At 43.3% G+C, this 10,434-nt stretch overlaps 1 protein-coding gene across 4 annotated transcripts in view; it reads left to right on the top strand.

Moving 5' to 3' along the window:
• myo5aa (myosin VAa) overlaps positions 1–10,434 on the top strand; it is a 43,350-nt gene that overhangs the window by 12,154 nt on the left and 20,762 nt on the right. For all 4 annotated transcript variants that reach the window (XM_031848275.1, XM_031848278.1, XM_031848277.1 and 1 more), the window contains exons 5-14: positions 1,332–1,488; positions 2,787–2,930; positions 4,994–5,075; positions 5,859–5,966; positions 6,080–6,186; positions 6,437–6,702; positions 6,848–6,929; positions 7,057–7,197; positions 8,242–8,367; positions 9,515–9,598. In XM_031848275.1, coding sequence (XP_031704135.1) covers positions 1,332–1,488; positions 2,787–2,930; positions 4,994–5,075; positions 5,859–5,966; positions 6,080–6,186; positions 6,437–6,702; positions 6,848–6,929; positions 7,057–7,197; positions 8,242–8,367; positions 9,515–9,598 — 1,297 coding nt within the window. The remainder of the gene's footprint in view (positions 1–1,331; positions 1,489–2,786; positions 2,931–4,993; positions 5,076–5,858; positions 5,967–6,079; positions 6,187–6,436; positions 6,703–6,847; positions 6,930–7,056; positions 7,198–8,241; positions 8,368–9,514; positions 9,599–10,434) is intronic.

The raw sequence follows: 10,434 nt of genomic DNA, 5'->3' as shown, positions 1-10,434 counted from the left end.
GTGTGTGTGTGTGTGTGTGTGTGTGTGTGTGTGTGTGTGTGTGTGTGTGTGTGTGTGTGTGTGTGTGTGTGTTACCTGAGAAGCCTCGGTTCTAGTCTCCTTGTTGCTCAGCCCTCCCGCTCTCTTCTGGGTTTGTAGGCCAAAGCTGAGCTAGAAATAGGCTCATGGTGGTCTCACCGTCTCTCTCTCTCTCTCTTGCTTGCTCTTTTAATACTGTGTCTCTCTGCGGGAGCCAACCAGTAGATCTCTTAGGCTGCCCTCTGGGAGTTTATGTCACGAACACACAGATATACACATATATACGAACAGTACTGTCTACCAAGTGTAATCAGCACTCAGAGCTTCCTTCCTTCTCTAATGCAGGGCTGTTTTATTTGAGGCTGGCAGTAGTCGGCAGTAGCCCTCTGAGTATGTCCAGTGTGATGTAGCACTCCAGGAAATTCAGTGTGTGGCTGCACAATTAATTATATTCATAATCTCAAATGTTACAAAGTCTTTTATTGCAAAGACCAGGTCACCTTTTGTCACCAGCTTAATCCTGGGAATAATTTAGTACTTTTGTGTGTGTGTGTGTGTATGTATATATATATATTTTTTTTTATTCTAAAACTAAATATTTGAAAATCAGCTACAAAGTTAGCAATTGGTAATATTTTCTATACTGAGAGGAATGGTTTGAATCAGTTGTCTGTGTCTGTGTTCCAGCCAGTGGGAGTCAGGGAGTGCATGGCATACAGTTTGACTCCACTAATAAACACTCGGCTCACGTTGTTGTGAAACTGTAGCCCAGTCTGGAATACTGTCTCCCAACAGGCTTCACGTGCCCACAACGGAAACGGCCCCCTGACACAATGTAGAACTCTAGAAAGACGAGGAGGCCTTCCCAAAAACTCCAAAGACTAAGACCAAAAAAAACATGAAAGAAGGCCCAAGAGAAGAAAACCGAAGAATACATCCTAACTTCTCAAAGGGCTAGGGATGCAATAGATGGAAAAATGCCAAATGCGAAAAAAGAAAAAGATTATAAGAGAGCCAGCCTACCTACCAGCAGCTGGGACTTTATTTCAAAGAGAAGCGTCTCAGTAGGACGAGGCGGTGCTGCCTCGGGATTTTAGTTAAGTTCTTTGGAGAATTTGGAGGGCAGCTTGCTGGTATATTAAAGCATGCACAGGGAACAAGGGATTAATACGGTGTTTTAACACCTGCTCTGGCTGCAGGCATTAAACATGCCTTAACTCCAAAAAAACACCCTACGAAAGGACAATAACACGTGATGTATACAGCTTCCTTATGTGTGTTTTTTTTAATTTACTTTTTGTTCGATCTGTCAGGGACGAGAGGAACCAGTCCATCATTGTGAGTGGGGAGTCCGGAGCAGGAAAGACGGTATCAGCCAAATACGCCATGAGATACTTTGCGACGGTCAGCGGCTCCACCAGCGAGGCCAACGTCGAGCAGAAAGTCTTGGCCTCCAACCCCATCATGGAGGTGAGAACAGGAGGCGGTGTTTTGAGTGAGACCCTGGATCATTTCCAGTTTAATCTTAAAGGAGACCGACACTCAAAGAAGCCCTGAACATTTCTTAAAATATAAAATAAACACATTTGAATCCTTCAGTGAGCATCTTCTTCTTCTGAATTAACCACTTACTGAATCTGAAATTACTCGATTCTACTTTGTACAACCTGAACATTGTTGTGGGCGTGAAGGACTGGAAACAGCTCTGCGTCATGTTTCCCAGCAGTTGATGTGTGGACTCTTGTTTCCTTGCCCTAATTACTCTCCAGTAAATTCACAAGCTTAGTTGGTTGGTGGATGATATGGGCTGAGCGTCATTACGTTTGCCCTTCTCTCTTATCTCGCTCTTCTCCTTTGGCATTTACTTCCGCCCTTCCCTTCGGTTTCTCCACCACACTGTGTCTTTCTAGCCTCGAGCTGCTGTCCCCTGGGATAACACTAGTCTTCTCCTTAACTGTGTGTGTTTTTGTATTTCATCCTTGGAGTCATGAGGACAGGAGGGGTTGGAGAGCTCCCCTGTGCCCATATGCTGCCTCCCTTCCTCTACCTCCTCACATCCCCCACCCTGTCTGTCCTTTACAACCGCTCTGCTAACATCGCTCTCGTCCTCCCCGGCCGCAACTTTCACCTCGAGCCAATCGGAGACAAGCTGACAGAATGAATAGAAAGCTTTCTTCCGTCGCAGAGATGTCACTTTAGCCTCTCAGCCTGGACGAGAGTAGATGGTTGCATCAGCGTGAGAGTGTTTGTGCATCGTGTTCGTATGTGTACGGCTGATGCAGGCAGAGATTGAAATACCTGCTGAAAGACCCCTTGTCTGCAGTGAAAGACTGTGTGTTTGGCCTTAACTCAGCCAGAGCCCTCACTGCTCACACACGGTTTAACTCGGTGCAAGCCGGCTGCTTGAATAGCTGGAGTGTTTGTGTGTTTGCAGCCCCACCCGTCTCCCGACAATTCCTCGTAGGGTCATTGATCTCTCCTCTTTAGTGAACTAAGGCTGCTGACTTTAGCCCATTTTTATTTTTGGATGTGTAGTAGCTCAACATAACCAACTCAGAAGTCCATTTAACTACTGATGTTTCGACCAATCACAACTAATCTTCATCTTATATCAGGTTGTAAGCCACAGTCTGATGTTCTGGCACACTAGTTTTAGGATCAGGTGAAGAAACATATCCTTCTGCACTAACCGCTCTATCTGAATTCAAACACTCTCACCACAATATGTTGCATGTGTTTTTGCATTTTGATCTTTTCCCGTCTCTCAGGCCATTGGCAATGCAAAGACCACCCGAAACGACAACAGCAGTCGCTTTGGGAAGTACATCGAGATCGGCTTCGACACGCGCTACCGTATCATCGGCGCCAACATGAGAACGTATCTGCTGGAGAAATCCCGAGTGGTGTTTCAGGTGAGCACATGAACGCACACTCGAGATGTTTTGTTTGTGCTTGTGTGGATATTTTTAGTGACTTACACCCGTTCCTTAACTCATTACAGTCTATTACTCCAGCCTCGACCATCACATAGCCATGCTCAAAGTTAACCTTTGTACAATTCTACAGTTTTCTACATTGTATAATTATTTAAGCTGTAAACAGATAACATCTTCAAACATTACAATAAAACTACCTTTAAATTGCTATATATTAAAACTGTATTTGTATTATGGTGTTATGTGTGTTCGACACTCCACCTTTTAAATTGAAACGTTACATTAAAAGGGGCAGACTTTGTAATGGTAAATGACACAGCACAGCTACAAGCACACTGGGACCATGACTCGGTAGGTAATTGGCTTCCAGTGGCTTACACTTGACCCTCGTGTTGCTGCACACGCCATACGCACACATGCATGCATGCACAACCAGTAAATAATGTGCCTCAGGTCATATGTTGAAGTATCGGACTCTATTGGCTGTACAAGAAGCAGGTGACATGCGGGAAAAGACACCTGCGTAACCCCTGTTCTTTGAATAGTGTGAGTGAGACGTCTCACTACGGGATAGAGTCTGACTTCCCAGCTATGTCACCAACTGTAGGGGGCACACAGTCCCTGGTTCAATTCCAGCCGGGGACCTTTTGTTGCATGTCACACACCCCTCTTTCTCCCTGCATACCTCGACTCTGACTCTACAATCTCTATCAAATAAAGGCAAAAATGCCAAATTAAATGTTTTTTTTAAATTGGACGTTTGCGGTTTCATTCAACAGGCATCGGTTCTGACTGTCTGAACTACCCTGCAGATCCTAACTTATGTTGCCCACAGTACAACACTAATGCTAACCCTGGTCAAAGCGTTTGAAAAGTTGGACTTAACCAACATTAACTGTCTGGCCCTGGTGCCCTTTAGAGCACAAGAAGAATGCGGCAATAACTTCTTTCTCCACAAAGACAAGTAGGAGGAAACAAAGTAAACAATCCATCTGTCACACCGGGTGAAAGCACAGCACTCCTCTCTCTCTCTCTCTCTAGTGTCAAAGACATTCTGGTTTTTTTAAATAATAATTACATTTCTGCCCTTTTCTTGTTTAACTCCTCCTGTAGATATATTTATGGCCTCACAAAGTCTTAGAGAATCCAAATCCGTTCACATGGTTAGCAAACAGAAAGGTTGTTTCACGATGTTACAGCTTTTATATTTTGTGAAGTTCTGTCTAGATGGAGTTCATTTGCTTTTTCTCTTCTATAGCTTTATTGTATATTCAGCGGGTGTGTTTGCTAACTGGTGGAGCCAGTAGGGCAGTGTCTGGATAAGGAAACATATTTTAACTCTGCACACACACACACACACACACACACACACACACACACACACTGTCTTTGCAACACTGTTTGGGAATGAGGATGTTGGCGGAAAACGTGATCACTGTCCTCACATTTCTCACATGATTGACTCCGGTGCCACCCATTTATAGGTGTGTGTTTGAGTTCTAGTAGCAGAAGCACCATTGTAGGTAACAGTTTCCAGCACGCTGCTGACATCCTTTTTAGTTATTAATTTTCACTAGAAATTGATTTATAACTCAAGTTGGATGCAGTTGTTTATGTTTATTATTTATGCACATCTACTGTCGGATCTATCAGGTATTACCTCCTCATAGGGTTGGGAACGCATGCACATGTCGGCCACATCTTGTGTTTGATTTCCTATACGTCTGGGAAATTTAAGTGTAACAAATAAACATGTAATATTCTTATCTGACTTAATAATGTCTGTTGATATGCCCTTGAGCAAGGCACTAAATCACCAACTGTTCCAGTGGAGCGTCCAGATGTTAAACTGTCAAACTGATTAAAAGCCCATCTGATTATACATTACCCACAGATGTTCCCTGCAAGAAGGCAGGTTGAAAAAAAAGTCTAAAACCTGTAAACCAATGACATTCATGTGCTGTGTTTTAATAACAATGCTATACAGGTGTACATGCAGCATTTCCCTCACATTATATGATCTTCATGCTTTGTTTCAGGCCGACGAGGAAAGGAATTATCACATCTTCTATCAGCTCTGTGCATCATCCCATCTGCCTGAGTACAAGGCGCTGAAGCTGAGTGAGTGTCATACATGTGTGCATGCAGCCACACACACACGCGCACACACACAGAGCAATGACAGAAACAGTAGCTTGAAGTCAGAAGGAACAGCTGGAGTGAACAACTGCATTTTCTTGTGAAGACAGAGTCACTGATTGGACGAGCACTGTGTTTAGCTGCAGTGGCTCCCCCCCCCCCCCCACATCTTTGGAAAACATCGTAACAGACCACAGTTAGATGTCTGAAGAGTGCTGACAGATATCAGATTTTATATCAGTTTAGTATCAAACACATTGACTCTGTGGTTAAACAGGCACTCAGAGCTCTCCCACTGTGGACCTGCACCTGCTCATCCAAGTCATGGGACACACACACACACACACACACAGCTGCTGTCTTTTCCTCTCCTGCTGACTTCCTGGCTCAATAAATGGGCTGGTTGTCACAGTCGTGTCAGTGCCTCTTGTTGCCAGGAAACAGGCCATGCCTTAATTCAGTGTGAAGCGTGAATAGAGAAACAGATTGTGGGAAAGTTGAGCTAACATCATTTTTACACAGAAGGGTTCTTGATGGTGCACTGATGTCATGATGTATGACTTTAACAGCTCCCCCTAGCTAATCGGAAACAAAATGTTATCTAAAATAAACTTCTATTTATTGAACGAGGTACATGTTGGTTTCCAAAGCTCCGTGAAAAAGGAGGATCCTGTGAGAGCACATTTGTACCCACGTTGCACGAGGTAAAACTGCACATACTGCATGTTTTCTCAATGTGTTCACTCTCTCCGTTTCTCCACTCAGGCAACGCAAACGACTTCTTGTACACCAGGCAAGGCCGCAGCCCGGTTATCTACGGTGTGGATGACACCAATGAGCTGTCCACCACTCGCAAAGCCTTCACATTGCTCGGTAACAGGCTCCCCCTCATATAGAAAAATCCACAAACATTCAAGTAAAACACTTTGTAGGTATAGTTTTCCAGCTCTTTGAATTTGTGTGTGTGTGTGTGTTTTCCCCTGCAGGTATTAATGAGTCCAATCAGAAGGGGTTGTTCCAGGTTTTGGCTGCTATTCTTCATCTGGGAAACGTGGAGATAAAGGACAGAGACTCAGACAGCAGCGTCATTCCTGTGAGGATAATATTAATACTGCAGTTCAGATTGACAGTGAGACAAGCTGAAACAGATAGCTTCATATGTGATGGCCTGTCTCAGACGGACATCTAAAAATACATGTTGGGCCAGTTAGAGCCGAGGAACAAGCCAGTGATGCTGATTTGCGCTACGTGTTTACTTTCAAATGAGGAAATCCATTTTTTCTTAACCGACATGGTGTTGGGTATTTCCTGGTATTGATTAAGATCTCCTCTTTTCTCCGTAGCCCAACAATCGCCACCTGACGGCGTTCTGCGAGTTGGTGGGCGTGACCTACCAGGACATGTCTCAGTGGCTGTGCCACCGGAAGCTGAAGACGGCCACAGAGACGTATATCAAGACCCTGCCCCGCCTGCAGGCCACCAACGCCCGCGATGCGCTGTCAAAACATATCTATGCCAAGCTCTTCAACTGGATTGTGGAGCACGTCAACAAAGCCCTGATCACCAACATCAAACAGCACTCCTTCATCGGGGTGCTCGACATCTACGGGTACGCCTGTGCATTCGCCTGTCTGTGTGGGGTGACTAGCAAATCTGAGGTTTTAAATATCACTCGTATGTTAAGAGTAAAGTCATTTGCTCTGACTTTCCTTGAGGTGTACTAGCAGATTGACTCCTCTGTTCTTCTCCTTAAGGTTTGAGACATTTGAGATCAACAGCTTTGAGCAGTTTTGTATCAACTACGCCAATGAGAAACTCCAGCAGCAGTTCAACATGGTGGGCAGCACGCGTTTTACATCTTGGATTGCACGTTATGTTTACAGATATGAAAATGTTTTGTTTCTTTTTAATTATTTGATGCAAGTATTTAGCTTAATCCCCACTTGTGTGTGTGTTTGCGCAGCATGTGTTCAAGCTGGAGCAGGAGGAGTACATGAGGGAACAGATCCCCTGGACTCTGATTGACTTCTACGACAATCAGCCCTGCATCAACCTCATAGAGGCCAAGATGGGCATCCTGGACCTGTTGGACGAGGAGTGCAAGGTACGTTTTTATGCCATTATTATTCCATTACATTCAGTGGTGTTTTTTTTGTATTGAAAGACACTTAAGATGCGGAGAGAATTGTTGACGGACTCTGTCCAAAAGGATGCATTTTATCCTGCTTTTGTTTGACAAACATACAAACCAAATAGACTGATCATGAATCTTCTCATCTTTAATCGGTCTTTTAAAGAATGTAGAGTTACATAAGACTTGATGACTCATGAATACAGTTTGTGGAATAAAAACTTTCTCATACATGTAAACAAAAAGTGAAGTAAGTCCGTGCTGCATACTGAGCATGAAGCATGTGGGCTGTGGTTGAACCTCTCAGTGAGAGCCTTCCACTAGTTCACACCCACATTCTGCTTTACGTTTTTTATTTTATTTTTTTTACAGTCAACCTGTTGGTGCCTCCCACCACACACTTGACCCGAGTCTCCCAACACCCACACTTAATAGTTCACATCAGAGTTCCCCTGCAGAAACCCAGCATACAAAACAGTGACCACTTTCTAGCGTACGCAATGGATGGATCGCGTGCTTTTATTTTGTTGGAGACGCTACACACTCAGAGTAATGTTTGGTGGAGCTTTGGTTGAATGTATATGAACTATAAGCGTTACCTGAGTTGATATTCAGGTTGCAGCCGGTGTAGATTAAAGGCAGTGCTCGTACCTGTACCGTCGACACACTTTCACAGCTCGGCCGGTTCACTGACAATGCTGACTAATCTCTCTGTGGCCCTTCACCGTTGCAAGGTCATTTTACAAGCTGTTGACATTTGAGGTGGTCCACACATTGCTAACATAATTGGAATGTAACGCAAACACGAAATGGACATTTGGTTTGACTTCTTGGCAAAATAAATATCAGAAAAGATGTTGTCCTCATGCACTGTGTAGCCAGAGAACACCCTTGTAAGATACAGTCCAATAACTGCAAAATCTGAATCTACTTGAAAGTTTCAGTACTCTGTCTTGCAGTGTATTTATAAGCATACATAGATATTTTCTTACCGTGTGTTCTCCGTTTCTATACCAGATGCCTAAAGGTTCGGATGATTCTTGGGCTCAGAAACTCTACAACACCCACCTGAAGGCCTGCTCCCTCTTTGAGAAGCCGCGCATGTCCAACCGCGCTTTCATCATTCAACATTTTGCTGACAAGGTGGGCTTGATTGTGTTCGCTTAATGTCCGCATGGTGTTCGTCATAGTATAAGAGGAGTTAGATTCATTATTTTTGAAAGTTTGACATTCAAATTTGGCTGGAAAACGAATGGCTCGTCCCTTTGTAGCTCAACATGCAACACTTAGGGACATAGTGGCTGCAGTTGCTGCTGCAGTGCTGGAGATATTTTTAGGATGGCTGGAGGACAGATCACTTTTATTATAATCATTGGTTTCACAAACAAAAACTATACTGCAGTGAAATGTTTAGAGAGAGTGTGTGTGTGTGTGTGTGTGTGTGTGTGTGTGTGTGTGTGTGTGTGTGTGTGTGTGTGTCTGACTCGTGTAATCCACTTTAGTGTTTCGTATCCTGTAATGAAGTGCTGTATGATGCAGTGTTATTTTTAATGTCTGTTTTAGGAGCCTCACTATAAGGTTACAGATAAACGGGGGCAAGATTAAAATGGGATCCTCGGAGATATTTCTGACCAAACATTTGAATGTTGATATATTTAAAGGCACTTGCATCAGGAGTTCATGTCCGTACATGAGCTACTCTGAGGGTTTTACTCTTTGCCTTGCGAGCTTGACATAAAACCAACAGATAAAAAAGATTTACTTTTTTATAAATGTACCCGAAACATTAGAACAGTGAATACACATTTCTTTGGGTCAGATTATTTTGTAAGATCTGCCGGAATGTGATTAGGAAAACAAAAATGCCAGGTAGAGGAGGTAAATTGTAGGGATGCCAAACCGAACCGTAAAAAACGTAGTAAACCAAACCGTGACCTGAACCGAACCGTTGCATCATTTGATGAGATGCCAGAGACAAAGAAGAGGCAATTATCATAGGCCTAACATAGGCCTACTTGACCATTAAGCACTCTGCCATTCATGTATAAATACAGTATAATATAAAATGATCATTCATTATTATCAATCAATCCATCTACAGTATATATTTTGGAGGTTGTGAGCACACAAAAACCAAATCTGTGGCCCAAAAACTGCAATACCTATCGAACCGTGGGCTTGTTGTGCTGTGGCACCGCTAGTAAAGTGAAATAAAAGACCTGGATACATCCCAGTGAAATGTCCTCACAGGTATTGTAACACTAACTGCTCTTTCTCTCTCTCTCGGCAGGTGGAGTACCAATGTGAAGGTTTCCTGGAGAAGAACAAGGACACAGTGAACGAAGAGCAGATCAATGTGCTGAAGGCCAGCAAGGTGAGCAGCACAGACGCACACCTACGTTATATTTTATATACATGTATAATCACCAAAAGCAGATCCTAACTAGATTCATGTGCAGAGAGCCATTTGAACACATCAATGTACGTCCACTGAGATCAAAGCCAAGAAGCCTGCCGCTCATGGAGAGCTGGTGCACCTGGTCGGTGTGTGAAAAATAGACGATTGTTTAGTGACCCAAAGTCCCACCCGAAGGCTCAGGGAAGCAGCGCCCTCCTCTGGCCATGTGGAGGTAGTGTTGATGCCAGAAGTGATGACAAATGCCACATCCAGGAGGTTTATGGCCAGAGAGGTTGAGGTTTTATTTGTACATCACAGAGAAAGCTAAACGCACACACACAGTGAGTCAGGTCATTGGCTCAACATGGCCCACAGAGGTTAAAGAGGATTTTGGTTCATTATTATGATATCAATATGTTTGATATTATGATATATTTTGCTACATTTTGCACCCGCTAGTTTGTCCAAATATATTTAAAGAGCTTTCAGAAAGGCATGACTAAGCCTAAATAAGTTTGTTATGTAGTAACAGGAGTAATACTGTACACATTTTGCAAACTTCCATGCATCCTTATGAAACGATCTTTGACACATTTACTAGTTTTGTCAAAGGGAGACATCACACCAACCTTGTGATAAAGTTTCTTTTTGCTTTCAAAATGTCTTAAAGGGTTGTTTTCACAGTTTTTCAAATGATTATTATTTAATTTTTGGGAACAAAACGCCAATGAACTAGAAAACCAAACTCTACAAACGTGCACACGTTCTATTAAACCTAACTTAGCCAGATCACCCCGAATTAACATCGTGTG

This window comes from Anarrhichthys ocellatus, unplaced genomic scaffold (assembly GCF_004355925.1).
Source record: "Anarrhichthys ocellatus isolate YVR2014 unplaced genomic scaffold, GSC_Weel_1.0 scaffold8, whole genome shotgun sequence".
Classification (NCBI taxonomy): domain Eukaryota; kingdom Metazoa; phylum Chordata; class Actinopteri; order Perciformes; family Anarhichadidae; genus Anarrhichthys; species Anarrhichthys ocellatus.
Note: the sequence above shows the minus strand (reverse complement) of the source record. Positions and strands in the feature narration are given on the sequence as shown.